General features: G+C 36.3%; 1 protein-coding gene across 2 annotated transcripts in view; it reads left to right on the plus strand.

Moving 5' to 3' along the window:
- Positions 1-20345, plus strand: part of LOC131074650 (uncharacterized) — a 47986-nt gene that overhangs the window by 10099 nt on the left and 17542 nt on the right. For both annotated transcript variants that reach the window (XM_058011311.2, XM_058011312.2), the window contains 4 exons: positions 1503-4661; positions 4901-5056; positions 13799-13909; positions 14073-14215. In XM_058011311.2, coding sequence (XP_057867294.2) covers positions 1503-4661; positions 4901-5056; positions 13799-13909; positions 14073-14215 — 3569 coding nt within the window. The remainder of the gene's footprint in view (positions 1-1502; positions 4662-4900; positions 5057-13798; positions 13910-14072; positions 14216-20345) is intronic.

Here is a 20345-nt window from a genome sequence, read left to right on the forward strand (position 1 = left end):
GGAAAGGTTCCGCTAGAATCTGCTAGGAGCCAAGTGTCAAATTTGTTATATTTAGCCCAAGCTATATATAGTCTCTGCTATTTTAGTGATTGCTATTTTTGAGAAGATAATCATATTCTAAGAAATCTATTTATAGATTAGCTATTTATCGATAATTTTTCAAGATGGTATGTTTTTAGTCTATAATCTATTAGAAGATTTGCTGATTTAGGGTTTGGAAGCTATGGACAGTATTGTATAATCAGATTTCTGTGTGCAAACAAACTATTCATAGCATAGTAGTTCTAGTTATCTTTTTTATTATTTCTCATGCAAAACTTTGTAAACCCTTATAAGTGCATGCCATTTCCATTTAGATTTTAAGGAGTGGAATTTGGTATGCCTGTTCTTGCTGTTGAAATTACTTTTCAAGCTTTTGATGATCATTTATATGTGTTGTTCAGGTACTGATGTCAATGAAATGTGGTTGTTGCAGCTTTGTATGTGGTTTCCTTCATATGATTTGTTTAATCATGTGTGTCTCCTCGGTTTAAACCAATTCAATCCTCATGCTGTACTCACTCGTTTTTTATCTCTTCTTTTAGCTAAAAAGAGTGAGTGTTTATTAGTTGCTATAGGTTGTTTGCTTTAAAGTGAAAAGACAACTGTTAAGCAAAACTGCTAATAAGTCTTGTGCCCATGACTGAGAACTAATAGGTAGGCAGGCAGTTGGTTATTTTTTTGGCAACAAAATGTTCAAAACCTCGAGTTAAATTGCACTTATTGTGAAAAGTTAGAAGTTAGTTAAATTTTAGATATTGTAGAAAGCTGTGTGAGCTAAATTGTAAATACTCTGATAAGCTAGAGGTCACGTTCTTAGGATCTAGGGTTTTGTTTCATTTTTCTGTTACAGGGGTTACCCTTCCAATTAGAAGAGAGATTTATCCTCAAGCACTGTTCTGTTTTGTGTGGAACCAAAAGCTGTAAACTAAAATGTTAACCTTTCTGTGCTTGACTGTTGTTTGTGCCTCCCTTCAGTTGGTACTGAGCTAGTAGTTTTACACACTTGTGGATGACATAAAATAAGTGATTTGCTAAAAGCTTCTCAACTGAGATAATTAAACTTGCTTGCTAAAAATATACTCAATGTAGTTGAGCCAGCATAAGATATCAATTTCATAAATTGTTAAGATACCAATAATTTAGAGCATCTTTTGAAGCCCAGTCTTCTGTAATAGATATATAGACATTCTAAGTAAACATTAGCTTGCACTATATATAAGCATTTTTTCTTCTCACATTGGTGGAATCAAATAAGTACACATATTCTGGTCTATCATTAGACAAACTGTAATGACAAGCATTTTGTTTTAGTATTATGCATTCATATTTATACTGCTTAAAATGGGCCATAGTTTTTATTTATCATGAAGCCTTAACATAGTACTGCTTGTCACATGTCTGTTATTGTATCTGCAAATTCAAATATATTATTCACTTTGTGCATGAAAAAAAAATTACAGGAGAAATCTGGTACATCTTCAAAGCCACACTTGAATTTTGATTCTTGCAAGTTTGTATCAAGACGTTCTGAAGCCAATGGAAGCAGGAGATACCCACATGTTGATGCCATATCAATTTCAAGTTCAGGAAGCACTAATACAGCAAAGCAGGAGGTTCCTGATATTCATGAAATTGGTTGGAAAGAAAATGGATTCCATCAAGATGCAGTGAGCTTTCTATCTTCTCTCAGCCAAAATGCCAAGGTTCAGAAGTTAGGAAACAATACTGGCCAATGGCTGGCACATAGTGGACCACCAGAAATAAAAAATGGTCACGGTCAGAATCCAAATCATTCCATTGAAAATGATAATGCAAAAATTTCCAAAGAAAATGAAAGGTTGAAAAAGAGTCTGCAAGATTCTGAGTCAACTATTGAGGAACACCAACATGAAATTTTGTCATTGGGCGTACAAACAGAAGAACTAGCCATGGAAATGGAGACGCTGAAGAAACAACTTGCAAAGGAGGTTAAGCAGGGACAAGAGTTTGCATTGGAAATTTCCTCTCTCAAAATAGAGCGAGACAGCATCAAATCAGAGTTTGAGCAACTGAAGGCTTTAGGAGTAGGCAGTGAAAAACAGAACATTGTAGATAAAACATCAAATGAAATAGTTGATGCAAGGTGTACAATAGAGGAACTCAGACAAGAGTTAGGTTATGAGAAACAGATAAATATAAATCTGGGTTTGCAATTACAGAAAACACAAGAATCAAATTCTGAGCTTCTTCTAGCTGTTCAAGATTTGGAAGAATTGTTAGAGAAGAAAAATAAAGAGATTGAAGATATCTCTAACAAAACATGTGATATTACAATATATGGTCAAAATAATCAGGCAAGAACTTATCAGGATATAGAGATGGAATGGCTACAAAAGTTATCGTCTTCAGAGCAGAAAATCAGAGAAATAACTGACAAAATTATTCTGAATGGCCATAATATATCCTTTGATTCCTTACAAGATGACATGAAGATCTTGAAGACAGCATTCCAAGAGGCTAAACTAGGAAGCAACATGATTTATAAACTGAATAATGAAATAGATATTATAAATAAGAGAAATAATGATCATAACATACAGTGTTCATCTAGGAAGGGCTCTCCTCTTAAGAATAATGAAAGCAACCTAGAAGCAAAAGAGCATTGTGTCAGAAAATCACATTTTTATTCACATGAGAATGAGAGATTACAATATAACCAGTCTTCTATGCAAAGAACTGAATCTGATCTAGATCATTTACATGATAAGATTTTACAGCTTGACAAAATATGTATTGAACTGAAAAACAGAAACCAGGACCTAGAGGAGGAAATTAGAATAAGCAGGCTCAATATTGCTGACTTGGAGTTTCAGCTTTCAATGGTTGATGAAGAAGCCCAGGCATTGACAGAATCTAATCAGCATTTGGAAGCAAAAATTGAAACTTTGGAAGCAGAAAACCTTGAGCTACAAAGTTGTCTTCTTGCAACCCAGGAAGCTGGAAAGCTGGCACGGGCACAAATTGGGGACCTTATGGAAGAAATGTCAATCATTTCTGGTAAGACTGAATCTGAAAGTGGAATCAGAAAAAGCACAGACAGGCAAATATCTGAAGTGGAGGAAGAACATGGAAGCATTGGTAATGCATTACTTCACCTACAGAAGCAAAATGGACAACTTCTCAGCAGAATTTTCGAACTTGAGAACCAGCAAGATGAATCTCAGCAAAATGAAAAACAAAAAGATGAAGACTTCAAGAAAATGGAGAGAAAACTTAGTCTTGAATTAGAGAAAAAAGTCCTTGAACTTTCTAGTGAGGCTCATGACTACAAAATGGCACGAGATTGTTTGGCAAAACAGATGGAGCAGATAGTGCATGACTATGAGGCACTAAAACAGGAGCATGCGGAGTGTGGGCCATCTGAAAAACAGCTTCAGAAAGAATTGCAGAATCTTAGAGACGAGCAAGCAGATTCTCTATCTAAAATTAATATACTTGAAAATAAGGTCAAAAGTTTACAGCAAGAAATTGACATACATGCAACAAAATGCACAGCAGAATTTGATGCAATGTTGCAGTTGAAAAATGAACAGGAGCAGAGGGCTAAGATAGCAGAAGAAACACTCAGAAAGACTCGGTGGAATAATGCCACTGCAGCAGAGCAAATTCAGGAAGAATTCAAGATGCTTTCAGAACAGTTAACAGCTACTTTTGATGCCAACGAGAAATTCTCAACACAAGCACTTGCAGAAGCTTCTGAATTACGTCTACAGAAAAAAAATTTGCAAGAAACACTAAAAAAGGCTGAAGAAGATATAATGTCCATCAGAGAGCAGTGCAGAGAGAATATTCAAGAAGTTACAACTCAGCTGGACCTATTCAAGCAAGAGTGTGAAACACTATCATCAAAGCTACAAGAGACTTCAATAGAGCTTGAGGAACATAAGAAAAATGAAGCAAATTACATCACTCAAACTGAACAGTTTTCCTTGAAACTTGCAACATTACAAACAGAAGTTGAAGCCCTCAGGGATGAAAACAGTGAGCTGACTCAAAAGGTACAGGAGTGTGACTGTCTGAAAGTTGACCTAGAAGATGCTGAAATAGATTTAGATGGTTGCAGAGCAGCAAAGACAGAACTAGAAAACATTTTGGAAAGAACTAATCAGGAGAAAATCAAACTTGATGAAGAGATCAGGTCATTGCAAGAAAATTTAAGAAATTCAGAGATCGAGATGAATGAACTAAAACACAACAGAGATGATCAAGAAGTAAAATTTGAAACTCTGAGTTCCAAGCTAAAGGAACAAGCTGCTCAAATATCATCTAACAACAAAAATGCTCATCAGTTGGCACAACTTAGAAGGCAGTATGTTGACCTTGAGCAAAGGTTTGCAAAGAAAGAGTCTGAGACAGAAGAGACAAGGAAACAGATATTCTATTTGCAGGAAGAGCTTCAACAGAAGGCAGATGCGTTAGCTATAGTTGAGAGAAAGTATAAGGACAAGGAAGACAAACTAAAGTTCTATGCTGTAGGTATCCCTGTGAAGACAGTTTCTAAAGTTAACAACAAAGGGGGACCACTTACTCGCAACGTAAAGGAGATTTCAGATTTGATGAATAAAGTGAAACTTCTTGAGGTAAAGTTAATTGAAGGAAGTGAAGACTTTTGTGTTAGAATACTCAACAAATTGTATATCATTTTTGCAAATTTGTTTATAAAATAACTTCAAAGCTACTTGAAACCTGTGCTATAAACTTACTTTTTGATAAAAATTTCTTCATGCTTTCACTAAGCTTGTTTTCATTTATGTAAGAAAATAGAGGATGGTACACTAGCAGTTACAAAGTTTTAACTGCCCAGCTAATTGATCAACAGAATGAGGTTATGTCAAAAACCTTAGCGCTTGAAGCTTCAAGGCAGGAATATAATGCAAAGGAAAAAAGCCTACAGATAAAAATTGAGCAACTGGAAATGATTAGCCAACATCTTAAGCCGAATCATGCAAGTTTCATGGATCAACTTCAGGATCAGGTAGTTATGGAGCTATTTGTATATTGTAGACAATTCTTGTAAATTGATCTGATAGACTTAAGCTAGTATTTTAATCTCAATTGGTCATGGCAGTTTTGAATGAGTAAGGATAACACTCCTTGTAACAAGAAGGAAAATGAACAACACTCAGAAATTTAAATATAGTAGAGAAATGGTGTCTGTACAAGTAAAGATGCCTTCTAAATTTTTGTTGTTGTCTCCTAGTTCTCATTTCACAAGTTCTGTGGTCCCAAGTAAATGTGAGTAGTCAATTTAGAAATTGATGTTCTGTAAGCCTGATTCATGTATGTTAAATATTTGAATACAATTAAAGTTTAGTAACCTTGAAATAATGAGCCAAGTACGGGAATGCTTTCTAGTAGTAAAATAGTTAGAATTCAATAGTCTCAGACTCAAGAGATATTTTCCTTCAAGAATTTATGAAACTCATTATTTTGTTGAAGACTAATTCAGTCTTTAGTATTGCATGATGGATGCATAGGAAGATCCACCTATAAATGAATAAAGAATTAAAATAATGGAAAGTGGATATCTGGTAAAAGAAATGATGCTAGTCGCACATTGTCTGCTCAGATCAGAATGTGGAACTTGAAATTATTAGGATATCAGTGATGGGGTTTGTTAATTATATAATATGGATCGTTACATTGGAGAATATCTCTAAACTGAATAACAATCATAACTACCTAGTACCCCTCATGAAATTACAGAAAATTCCTAAGTTAATCTATGAGTTGATATGTTGGAAAACTGAACTCTAAACTGAAAATTAGCATACCACTCAGCATCTTTCAAGCATCTACAGAAAAACACCACGTTATATTTCTATATGATACGGTGAAGAACTGACTATCTCTCTACTTTGTGATTAACATATTCACCCATCACCTGATTATGAATTGAACTGCCTTCGCTTCTCAGATTTATAATTGATTCTCCACAGATTTCTTGGACGCCTTTGAACAAGAAAGTAGTGAAATCCTGTAGTTTCTATGGGAGATCCTTAATTTGAAATGACTTTGAACCAGAGAATTCACTATCAAGTATCAACACAATCTTTAGCATTATTACTTACTTGATTCTATATCTATCATTACTGTTCTTTCTAGAGAAATAAATTATGAAATACAATATCTACATTGATATATGCGAAGAATTAAATCAGGGGTTTTCATCTTATGTAGAGTCAAAATGATTTAGTGGGAAAAGCATGATGTCCAACTTCATTTTAAAGTTTTTCATGTAGATAAGCCAGACCTCCTTATATATAGTACATCCAAGCAATGCATTGTACACAATCATCTAGCAAGGGTTACAAGAGTAAAATTTGAAGAGCCTTGTGCAGTTATCTACTCCAAATTACTGCTCAGTATGAATCTCAAATTCTGTGGAACTCATTTTCTAACTCAGCATTAGGTGGCATAGACAAATTAAAATCTTAAAGAAATATTATGATGTTCAAGAAAAGGTTACCAGTACGTTCCATAGCTCAAAAGTATTACTCAACATGCAAAGAACCATGCTCATCAGCAAAATTTTGTTCTCATTTGTCTTTGTTCAGCAAATTATACTTATCACATGTTCAAAATGCATTCCGCCATAACCTAGAAAGGCTCAGTTTCTTAATTTTTCTTCTATTCCATAAAAAGACGTAAACTTCTTATGCTTCAGGATAAGAGTAATACATTTTTCTGACTAATCAATATTTCTACTATCACATTGCCTTCTATTTCAAATTCACTGTGCATAATTTTAGTTTTACCAGAGGAATGCATAATTCTAATAAGTCCTTATTTTCCATATATTTACCGTAAGGTAGGATATTTGGTTACAGTTAGACACCAGCACCTCAATTAAAGGCAAAGCAAACTTCACTTTCAACAAGGCAAAAGAACTACATAAACAAAAATTTGGCAGGTTCTGGGAGAAAATCTATGCTATGTATCAGATTTTTTGCTCTAAAACAAACACAGCTCTCTATTGTTGATTGAAGGCAACATGAAGGATGTGACTATAAAGCAACCTTTGGGCTCCTGTATACTGGCTTCATTACCCACTCCAATGCTTCATTCCCATTCTAACCCACATATCATGGCTGATAAATATGCACATTGAAAGAGAAAATGAGATAAATGAGCTCCTGGTGGTATACGGTAACCCAGGAAAGTTTCATATATACAATGAAAAGTACAAACTGTGGCTTCAAGGTTTTCTCAATCCCAATGCACCTGGGAGAACATATTACACACCCTTAATCACGGCAAAAAGAAATGTATAATAGGAATGTAATCTTTCAACTCTGTTTGAACTTCAACAATAATCAAGTAACGAATCATTTCTCCATTTTCAATTTAATAAACTATATCTCAATTAAGGTTTCCTTCCTGTTCCAAGGTGCAATTGCATAAACAAGCAATTTTACAATTCTTCACTTACATCAAATATAATAATTCAATATCTCTTTGATACAAATGATAACAATTTCCAATCAGGTAAGAATTCAAGAGCAATCTGAGATAGGATGAAGTCATGTCCATTATTTCCACATAGACCGTAGTTGAACATAGGAACATGCCTATGTTACTTGGGGATGTGTCCCCGTTTTTTTATTTCAGGTGTCCCCATCCCGGGGACGTCCCCATAAATTCTGCATATAGACAGTGAATTTTGACAATGAATTTTATAAGCAATTTGACTTTGATTCTCAATTTAACACAAATTTGCCATAAGCACTCTGCTAGTTCTTATATTTTAAGGTTCTATAATGTATATGTGCATGTTTTATCCATGTTTTCATATGAATTTTTTAAAATTTCCCTATATATTTTAATTTTCCCTATTTTTATATAGCCGTCCCCTTTGCCGTCCCCAAAATTGGCAAAAACAATTACCGTCTTCAGTCTTGGAAACACGTATCCCCATCTGCTGTCCCCTTCTTGGAAACTCATAGTAACATAGACATGCACTAGTATTTCATAAGACTTACCCAACCAGGGGCCAACCATATTCTCAGCCCTCTTGGGGCAATAGTTGTTGTAGAGTCCCAAAAGTATCAATTGCAACTGCATACAAAATAATCAAATTCATAACTAAGAATAGTTAGGATCATATCATGTGGATAAGGTTCACCTTTTAGCTGCCTTGAACTCCAAGAAATCAGCCATGCCTTGGCTTCTTGGTGCCAACTCAAGTTTGTAGGTAAGAGGATGATAACCCATTGGGGGTGGTTTCTTGTACCCTCTAAACTTGTGAGTTGTGACCCAACAAACATGATGAAATGACCCCATACTTTTTTTTTGATTTTTTAATACATCAAAGCACCCGTTAAGGTTAGGAAAGTGAAATACAATGCTGTTGAAAGGTAACCCTTCCACTTTTTGTTCACCAAGAGCCCAATATGGAAAGGTGAGAGCATAAGGAATTGTTAGTTCCATAGACAAACTGAAGTACAATGTTGGGCGGCAAGCCAACCCCTTCCGCTTGCTCAGCGGGCAAGAACAACTCAAATCTAAAATCACTCTACCACATTCCAGTGGGAGGACAGCTATTACAATACTGAAAATGATATCACTCAACCACTTATTCAGCGGGAGGACAATTATTACAATACGGAAACTAAAATCACTAAACCACTTATTCAGCGGGAGGACTTTGAAAACCAACTGAAGTAATAAATAGGTGGCTAAGCCATCCTCTTCCATTTCTACAATGGGAAATACAAAATGTAAAATGCCATAAGTAAAGGCTGATCAGTATTACTGATTTCAACGTTACAATGAGAGCATTAGCTTGCAAATTACAATAGAAAATTGATATCTAATCACACCGAAATGTTAGGAATGGATCCTCTAACAAATATGAGTTATCGAGCATATGGAAAGTAACCAAACAGGTAAATAATTTGTGTCTGATATAAAGAACAGCTAACTGAAATAACAGACCGGCAATGAGAGAAATCACCTAAATGCTCATAACTTTACCCACACACCTTCGAATGACTTGAAATCAAGTGCGGATGATCTCTGAATAGAAGGCACCCAAGCCAAAGCCAACAACTCGCTGCAAATTTGAACCATTATCACTGCACGCTTCCCAAGGCAGCCTCCAACATGGTACAGCCAGGCAAGAATGGCGATTTTGTCTAGAAAATCCAAATCAACACCAAAATCCACGAAACTTAGCAAAACGGATCGCCTAACCAAGAGGAAAACAAAGGAAGAATACCAAGAAATAGCGATTGAACTCTCAGAGACTTGTGAATGAATTTCACATTCAGCACCACACAAAACAGCAACTCCAAAACTGAAAACAACACTCAAAATCAAAAAACAACAAATATCTTCATCTTCACTAAGCTCAATCTGCTCCATTGAATGAGAAACAGTCATAATATTCAGCTAGGGGCTATCTTTCAAGCTCGAAACTGAAGGAGGCTAGAAGGTATGCATCCCTCGAAGCAAGAGTTTGGAATTATTTCGACAACACTTCATTATAATAGCAATGGATGTCCAAATGAGGAGTAGAGCCCTGTATTTATAGAGAAAACTCTTCAAATTCAAATTCAACTCCCTCCAAATTGACATGAAATGAAATGATGCAAATGCCAACTTGGACGCCCAAAGCAATATAATACTTGCCTTTATTTTAAATCATATATTCCTCCAAAAGGGATGCCAAAATCAACCATTGCTTGGATACTTTAAAGGTTATAATCTTTAAATGAAAAATCTCCAAAATGGACGCCCACCTTATGTCTTGAAAATGACACTTTAATAAAAAATACCAATAGTGTGTTAAGGGCACTCAAAGTAATAAAGTGAATTATATCATAAAATTAACTCATTTCCTCCTAAGGCATCCATCTAGCCTTATTAATAATTCCACTTATAAAATATTTTCCTCAAGCATGAATCACCCAAAATAAGCTCAAACTTGAAAAAATAGCTCCAAAAATGCTGGAAGACAAAATTGCTCAAACTGACTTGCTGGAAATAGCCATCTGAATAGACCTGCTGAAACCCTGCTAAAATAGCACTTACTAAAAATAGCAAGTGTTTCAAAGTGATTTTAACTACATTTTGAGCAGTTGTCGCAACTTACTAAAGATAGTAAGTCCGGAAAAGTCCTCTAATTCATTTGCATGTCATACCATTGCGAAGCTCTCTGAAAACCCAGAAAAACCTAGAGAAATGAGCTATCCTTGCCCCCACTTACTAAATATAGTAAGTTTACCAAACTTCATTGCTTGCTATGCATGTACCATCATTGCGAAGCTTTGTGAAAACCCAGTTTGAATCCAAAATCAAAACTATAGAACTCCAACATGCAAGCCATCAAAAACGCCGAAACATCCTCCTAGAAGTAGGAAACCCTAATTTCTGCTCCTGACTAGCCTACTGATCTCTCTCCGGAATAGGCCAACGGCCAACGTAACTCATTAGTTGAGAAGGGGACATTACACGACACTAGAAACACTCTTGAAAAACAACACACTTCCAACCAAACATATTTAAATAATAAATTGACATAAAAACATCCATCCCTTGGAACTAACAAAGAATGGGACTTCCAACCCACCAAAAGTCCTAAAACCAAAACAAATCCTTCAAACAAATGCTTTAGATTGTACCATTTAATATCTTGGACAAAATGATATTCAAGTAAATTGAAAACTACTTCCTGTTCTTATGTCAAATAATAAATTATAACTCAAGTGAAATTACTCTATACAAGAAAACAAAAGAACTGTTCAATTTTCTCCTTACTATATCTTTGCCACTGATCATCAAATGGTAAATAGTAGTATATGGTCAACTGTTTAACTAACTAGCACAGTCAACAATCCTACAAAGATCTCTTTCCATTCAATCCAACCCTTAAAAGTGAAACCCACACTTCTTCACAAGGGTCCACTAAAATCCTTGCTCATTGTCAATTATTCAAGTCATCATGGTTTGGAGGGAAACCCCAGGTCAAGTATACTACTACTCTAGTATACACCATCAAACCGGTAACCTGAAATTACAGAAATTGAATGACCATAATACCAGTATAGAATAGTGAGTTTCATTCTACAAACATAGAGAGAAGAGACACACACACGCATGCGCGCACGCACATGCACACACACACACATGAATTTACTTGAATATCATTTTGTCCAAGATATTAAATGGTACAATCTAAAGCATGTGTTTGAAGGATTTGTTTTAGTTTAGGACTTTTGGTGGGTTGGAAGTCATACACGCACACACGCACACACATATGCGCATAGACATGCGCACAAACACACACACACGCACACATGTGCACACACACGCGCGCACACACACACACACAGACATAGACACAGACACACATGCATACAGACACACACACATGCACACACACACACATCAATTTACTTGAATATCATTTTGTGCAAGATATTAAATGGTAGAATCTGAAGCAAGTGTTTGAAGGATTTGTCTTAGTTTAGTATTTTGGGTGGGTTGGAAGTCCCATTTTTCATTAGTTCTCAAGGGATGGATGTTTTTATGTCAATTTATTATTAAAAAATAAAATATGTTTGGTTGGAAGTGTGTAGTTTTTCGAGAGAGTTTCTAATGTCATGTTTGTTGGGTCACAACTCTCTCTCACTCTCTCTCACACACACACACACTTGTTAGGTCACAACTCACACACGCACACACACACACAATGTTTGTTTGGTCACAACTCTCACACACATCACAAAACTTCATATAAATCCTAAGAATCATTACTTTTGAAAGAAATATATATATTTTTTATTGGTAAGTCCAAGACTTTTGGACCGGGCAGATTAGTGGAGGCCATAGGGTGGACTTCCTCCCCTCCATTTCAGCATAGATCTCAAGAACACTTAGTTATATCAATACTAGAATCCAATGAGAACCTAGCTTGGGTGGGTGGCCAACCACACACTAAGAGGTGGTGACTACACTTGGGTGGCCAACCACACACATAGAGGCTTTAACCACACCTGGTAAGGGTGGTCGCACACTACATGCTAAGAGGTTGCAACCACACCTAGGTGACCAGCCACACACTCAAAGGTATTGACCACATCACTCAAGTTAATTTAAATATTAGCATTGGATTATGACTTAGATGTATACTTCAAAATTCCACAAGAGAAGTCCAAGAATCACCACATGGAAATCCATATTTAGATGTCGCTTTGGGCATTTGAATTTGGTTATCCACAATGAGAAATGAATGCATCTTCCACTTGAGGTCAACCTCATTGACAAAAAAATTAGACGAGGGATGTATCCCCTAGGCAACATGCAAGTGCCCCACTCCATGTATTGTGGGTAAGTTAAGACTTAAGAACTTCAGGGCCACCAAAAAATTTACGCCAAAGGTCATCTCATAGAGGACACGGGGATGGGTTTGGTTCCTTAATATGGTTACAATCGGCCTTACCTCAAGGTGCACTCATGACAAAACATAGAGGTGGGTGTTAGTCCATGCATTGCCCTAAATGTGACCCTTACCTACAATGGGCCCTTGCCCTGTGGGATTTGAACTTGGGTCTATGGGGTGGAACTCCTTACTCCTCACCATTAGATCCAAACCTGATGGGCGATTACACACACTCACATAGAGGCCTATATTCCAGTGATTAACAATTAGAGACTTCATAAAATACCTTTGGGGTTTGTTTCCATACCTTAGCTCTATTGAATGCACCAATAAACCTTCGTAAGGACTTAAATACCCAAACAATTCTACTTGGATTCTTAAACTCCCCAATTCCTCCTAATGGCTCAGACAACAAAACATACGAAAGTACTCACTCTACAAAAAGAAGTCCTTCACTTTTCCCTCAAATTATACTTAACATAATAGAGTAATGTGTATCGAGAAAATCTATCCACACACAGGAGCTTTTTCATAGTCCCTTACTCTAGGCAAACATTTCCTCTATCTTAACTTCTCTTAAGTAGACAAGAACAAGTTTTGAGACCCTGGACATTGTTATACTATCACAGTAGCCCTATAAGTAACTTGTGGCATAACAAAGTGTTGGATATGGGTTCAGGGTCAGCAAGTGCAGCAAAAGAGCCAAAAAGTATGTTAGAAACTTAGAACCATGCATTAAAGTCTTCCTCAAAAGGTGGTGTAAGATGAGGAGGAAAAATGTAAGGTTATGCACATTTCCCTTCTACAATTGTTTATCGCTCTTCTTCTGGTGATTGTACTGAATGAAACATAGATTTTCCTGAGGGTTTATGAAAGGAACCTTTTCTTGGAAATAAGGAATGGAGCAGTAACCCAGAGTCATTTCTTGTTGACCAGGCCTACTTTTGGTTATCCATAGAAGGTTGAAAGAGAGCATTGAAAGATCGTTATTAAGTGAGAAACTTGATCTTCTTATTCTCTCATATCAAAGGGGGGGTCGACAATGTGAGTGCTAGTAAGTTCACATGATAGATCAAAGATGAAACCCTTCCAAAAACAACCTAAAAACGCATGTCAGGAAAACTGTTGCACTTTCACATTGCCAATTAAATATCAGTTCATTTATTTTTTACCAGTCATATGACATGTTCTGCTTGAGAATAACGGTCACTATTACATAAGTAGTAAGTATGAAAATAAATCTCTTTCAATCTTTTGAAAACATATTATATGCTGTTCTATATAAGTTTCAAAGGATTTCTGTTCAGTTCCTAATATTTCTGTTCTTATCAGTTGAAAAGTTTAAAAATTCAAAATTTAGCGCTTCTACAAAGGGAAAAAGAGCTTCTATGCAGGCTTGGCTCACAAGAAAATCTTCAGAAAGAAGTGCAACATTTACAGACAGTATGTACATCTTTCAATCATGCACTAGACTTGGAGCATCAGTTAAAAGAAAGAAAACAATGCATGACTATTTTGTGGTTCGAAGAATAATCTGCAAAGTTTTAAGAGTTAAAGAGTGATCATTTCTTATGGCGCAGCATGACATGAGGTGGTTCCTCTGCAGGTTAATGCACAGCTTGAGAGCATAATCTCTAAGTATAAAGAACCTTTAAACAGTGAAAAAGCTGAAGAAAGGATTCTTGCTTTGGAGAAAGAGCTGGCAGATGCTTTAGATTTAAACAAGACTTGCAGAAAACAACTCCAAAGGTAAGAATCAAAGATCCAGATGCAAATCATTTATATTAGTTTCATTCAATAATGATCTTACATGAAATCTTAAGTGCAGACATGAAGTAACTTTTTCCAGACCTTCACTGCCTTAAAGTCTTTATGAAAGCTTTGCAGTCTCACGTATGTAACATGCTAATTCTAAGCAACTGAAATAAGCAATATAACTTCAATAAAAACTTAAATAAATTTAGCTTCAACATTTTTGTTTTAAACAAAAGGAAATGATTCTATCTAGAAAGTAATATCAACAATTATTCAAGAATGACTACATAAGCTTAAACAAAATAAGAAACTAAATTGTTCACATCTACAAAACAAATTTACTCAAGAGAAGTTTAGGGTTTACTGATTCTTGGTTTCCATTCTGAACCTTCAAGTAATCATTGCATTCTAATAAGAGGGAAAGTATCATTAGGGCGATTTTCCGCTCAACCATAGACTTAACAGTCCCCCATGCCACTTCCAACTGGAAGGGCCCGACCCTTTGTAGGTTCTAAATGGATTATAGATCTGATGCCATTTGAGACTGGTGGTTGACCCTACACAATCCTAATCAATCACACACCATAGGCAGCTCCTAACTAGTATGACCTCTGATTGGGTTGTATATCTAGATCAAATGAACTGACTGAGGCATACTTATTGTAGCATCACCTTGGCCAAAAGTTTTACAAGTTTGCAACACATGTGTGTAGTCATTGTTCATCACCCTGTTCGGCTAGACCAAAACAAGTGATAGATTTCCAAGCCATCAAGACTGTCCCTTATGCTAACTGCATACTGACTCTATTTGAGGCTTACTAGGCTTACACATATGTTTTTGATTTAGAAGAAAACAAACTTGTTGTAATAAGCACATTTGCTATTATTCATTCTTTATGAAACACTTTTCATTTATATTTAATTTCTTTGTTGATGTTACCTACTAGTTCCATACTTGTGCTCACGAGCTAGCTAACCTGCTCTCTCCCGTTCACAGGTATGGAACTAGGCCTATCACCAAATTGTAATTATCTTTTCAATTGTTAATTGTTCCAAGATTTTCATCAGGTCTGGAAGTTTGCTAATTTGTAGAAATCACAAAACTTTTGTGCTTATTCTTTCATGGTATTTCATATTGAAATTCTGATTTCTAACTTTTGGTTCAATGTTTTGTTTCTAGTTTCTACTATCCAAATTGAAGCGTGTTTGTTGATTCTAACCATGGCTAAGTTTACTAGGTTAAACTTCCTTTATTTGCCTTGGCTCCAAATGAGCCGCAACTATCCATTTCAAAGTTGTAGATGCATCTAATGATTCCTTCCTTAAGAAATTACAGGTTAATATTTGTGTACGATACCAATTCATGGTAAAGATAACAATCTTAGTGTTAATTAGCTTCAATTTATATTCAGGTAACTTATCGAAGTTAAATCATACTACGTTTTTCATGTTGCATAGTCTAGCTTTTAAGTTGGCTAAGCATGTATCTAGCTAATCTTTTATACAGTAAGCAATATTCAATGGGAAAGAGCTCAAAAATATTATCGGCTGAATAAATAGACCTTTTTTACAATGATGCTCAGTATAACTTTTAATTCCTTTCAAAAGAATAACAAGGTAGGCTAGTGAAAGGCATGTAACCTAGCAAGAGTCTGTTTTACAAGTACTGTTGAGAGGACTCTCTGGTTTGATGTAAAAGCTATCTACCTTTCTTTCTCTACTATCAGTTGCAGATTTTCCACTTAAGTTCTTGTTCTTGCTTTTCAAAGATGAATTCTGAGTTTCGATATCGTATATGCCAAAAACCATGTCTATCAAAGGCTATTTTCTTCCGTATATATTCTATGGATTTCAAAATCACTCCATATTAATTGAGAGTGAATGGTTACCAGCATTTCATTACATTTCAAGCCATATTACATTTCATTATCATTGAATTCCAATTCTTACCTTGGATCCTTTTTCCATAATGCGATTAATCTATTTCCTTATTGTTTGGAAGGCGGTGATTTCAAATACAGCTTATGAGAATGTAGTTTAGTTCCAAGCACATCGGCTATCAGTCGATAGTTCATTGTTATGTTTGCTCCAAACTTCATACAAAGTCTGTGGTTTTAATATAATTCAAATCTTATATACGTAAAGCAAGGTCCACTCAAGACGTATAAAGTGTTCATCCTAATACATATGTGACTGTGTATATATATATATATTTTCCCACTCTAATCATACATAATCATATATGTATTTGTTCTTTTATCTTATCCATCATAAAGAGTTAAAAAGGATTCATAATTACTTATTCAAGTAATTTTAATTGTAAAATTTTTCTTTAAAGGAATGCCATAGTTTGTGACAAGGACGCAACAAACCCTAACTACTAGATTGACCGTCTAGGGTTAACCAAAATAGGCACTGAGTTGCGACACCACACCCTAAACCCTAACTCAGCATAACAAGTCTAAAACTTACAGGCTTAGGGTTCTAGATAACATTAGGTCCTTCATCTATTTTCTCCTGTTCTTGATGATGCTTTCCCTCCCTTTTCGGAGGATGACGAATTCCTTGCATCCACTAGGTCAAAACCATTTAGTTAGTCCGGAATCTCATCTTAACTCTAACATAATTAAACATGATAAAAATAGCTCATATAAACATAATGATTTAAAACAAAATCATTTGCTTGTGCATTGTGAATCACTATTCAACAATCTGGAACATGTATCGGTGCATTTAAACATTATCAAAATATTAGGGCACAAGAGGGATGTGTTGTGACCTCATCACACATCGCCCCATCAAGATGGGGACCCCCCTTTTTCTTAGGTTTTGCCTTCTCTAAGAGTAGTCTCTATATGCTCTTTTCTAGTGAATGAGTGGAGTAGGTCATCAAGTGTTGTGAGAATGATTCGTAGATGAAGGGCTTGAGGATTGAACAAACCAAGTAAAGTCAGGTGAAAGAGCTAAGTGAAGAGTCATTTATGAAGTTACGTACCTTGTCCCAACTTGAGAGCAAAATTTTCATCAAGACCATGTACCTTGCTCCTCATTGGAGTGGATTTGCCTAAGTCCCTTGACCTTGTACCTTGTTGAGGTCCTAGAGCGAAATTCTTTCAATAAGTCATGTCCTTGCCAAGTTCTTAGAGCAAAAATTTCACCAAGGGCATGTACCTTCCAAAGGTCACAGAGTGAATTTCCTCCAGAGGTGTTCTTAAGGGTTGAATTGATAATGCTTTCATATGGACAGATTGGAAAACTCAAGGTCAAAATCAACCAAGTGAAAGAGCGATTTTCAAGTCTTGTCCTTGGAGAGGTCCAAGAGCGATTTTTAAGTCTTGTCCTTGGAGAGGTCCAAGAGTGATTTTCAAGTCTTGTCCTTGGAAAGGTCCTGGAGCGAATTTTAAGTCATGTCCTACCAAAGGATCTAGAGTGAATTTTTCATGTCCTTGCTAAGGGTCTAGAGCGAATTTGAATATGTGTACCTTGGAGAAGTCTTAGAGCGAGTTTTGTCTAGAATCATGTGCGTACCCTCCGAAGGACAAAGAGCGAATTTTATTTTAGGTCTTGTCCTTGCCAAGGTCATAGAGTGAACTTCATCATGTACCTTACCAAGGTCCTAGAGCAAATTTTTCATCCAATTCATGTCATTGCCAAGGTCTTAGAGCGAATTTTTGACCAAGGTCGTGTACCTCCCAAGGGTCATGGAGCAAAATTTTGATTAAGGTCATGTACCCCCCGAAGGACAGAGAGCGAATTTCATCATGTCCCTACCAAGGTCCTAGAGCGAATTATTTCCAATTGATGTACCTCCCGAAGGTCTTAGACCGAATTTCATCTCCAAGTCATGTCCTCGGAGAGGACATAGAGTGAATTTTTTTTTATTAAGTCTTGTCCTTGCTAAGGTCCTAGAGTAAATGTCCTTGGAGAGGTCCTAGAGCGAATGTCCTTCCAGAGGTCCTCCCTAAGGTCCAAGAGCGAACTTTTCACCAAGGTCGTGTACCTCCCTAAGGTCCAAGAGCGAATTCATCAAAGACAGGCATTTTGGCGCCAAAATGCTACTCAAAATTCGAATTGCAAAGGAGATGAAGAAAGTTTCTGTTGAGTCGGCCAGCATGAGAAAGATAATTTGTTGTTTTATTTCTGCTAAATCAAGTCGACCTTGCACCCCAAAAGACATGGCTTTTACCCTAGCCGCCTATAAAGGAGAAGTTAGAACATTCATTTTAATCATTAACTCAAGCATTTTCTTCTCTCGAAATGCGAATTTGGGAACAGATTTAACTAACTTCTTCAGCTAGGCATCAAATTTTGTCAGCACATTAGCGAATTTCATTAGAATATAGGCGAATTGCTCCAGCACAAGGACAAAATTGGACATTGAAAGTGCAGACCTGGTAATCAAAGAAGATAAATTCGAGCATCAAAGATACAGATCTGATGTTTTAAGAAAACGAATTCACCATGAAGCATCTGAATTAATCAAGAGGGAGCGAATTGTACTCAGCTAGGGGCCTATCACACAGCAAATTCATAGATTATTGTCAGTCCTTTGATCAGATATAGAGAAAATCATAAAAAATCAGAAGGCAAGGAATGTAACCAGGTCTGATTAGAAGATGAAACCCTTAACTGATCTAAGTTAGGTCTCTTTATCAAGGATGCATACACAGAAATAGATCGGTCTTATTGTACATTTGATTAGATTCATTAAAGTATAGGACTGGTTTGAATCAACATTCTATTGTCATTCTTAAAGTTTTACCAGTTTGAAGTTAACAATTTTCATAAGACCCTAACTTGAACATCTTTAATAGGTGAATGATGGCAGTGCCCAAGGCAAGTGGATCTACCTCCTGACAGGCTCTTATCAAAGAAGATAAGAAGAATGATGACTTGGAGACTAAAATCGCTTCCTGGTGGAGCAACATTGGAGATACAAACCTTGGGAACTTCAATGTAAAGAAGTTTCGTGAGGCACCATACATTGGCAAACCATTACCTATAGCCAAGAAGATAATAGAAAGCGGCATCATCAAGGCAGTCGGCTTCCCTCCTGCAATTAGATGTCATGAACTAATGATTGAGTGCACCAAACACTATGATTCACACTCAAGGACAATTGTGGCCGAGGATGGAACCGTTCTTGCTTACCTATCAAAAACAGCTATAAGTGAAGCTTTCCACCTACCAAAACAAAGGGACATGATCTATAGAAGCTTGGAAGGAGCCAAGTCAATTAATGAAAATGATCCTGATGCATGCCTAGCAGTCATCAATAGGGATTGGTTGCAAAAGAGTAGACCTCGCTTGAATAAGATACCTAATGGGCCACACCGAATTGACTTCCAAGAGGAATTCAGGGATTTGATCACCATGCTTAGTCGAGTTATAGGTGCTCCTCAAGCTTTTTGTTTTGACAAATGGATGTTCTTTTTCATACAAATAATCATCGAAGGGAAGGGAATGATCAATTGGGCAAGAATCATTAGTAATAGCCTAGATGTACAACTGAGAAGGTTAATTCCCACAAGATGACTTCGAGATAAAGAAGAAGATGCACTCTCGGCTGCCTCTTGATCTTATCAAGAAATGCAAAGTCTATAGAGTGGTTGACCAAGCACAAGATAGTGGTAGATATATCCAATCTACCTATGAGATGGAAGATAAAGGAATACAGATTAATTGGGATGAAAAGGAAGTCATGGATTTGAGGGAATTGATGAATCAAGTCTTAACTTGCACATGTAGATGGGTGGATATTCAACATAAAAAATTAAAGGAGCAAGATGTAACCATGACATTCAATCTGGAAACAAGGACAAAAGAAGAAGAAAGGGCAAGTGTAAGTGAGAGCACTTCTCATTCTAAAGGATCAAAGAGGAAAAATGAACAAGGAAAGGAAGAGACATCAAAGAAGAAGCAAAAGACAAATTCTGATCAGCCTCCTAACGCTTCTTCTAGGCATGAGAGAGAAATAAATCAAGGCAAGGATCAAAGGATAGATGAGAACATGGTCCATGAGGTGGATGAATCAATGGACTCCATAATACAAAATGATAGGAATGATAGACAAGATAAAGGAAAGATGCCACAAGAATCATCAAATCCAGCCCTTCATAGCCAG

Source organism: Cryptomeria japonica, chromosome 4 (genome assembly GCF_030272615.1).
Source record: "Cryptomeria japonica chromosome 4, Sugi_1.0, whole genome shotgun sequence".
NCBI lineage: Eukaryota > Viridiplantae > Streptophyta > Pinopsida > Cupressales > Cupressaceae > Cryptomeria > Cryptomeria japonica.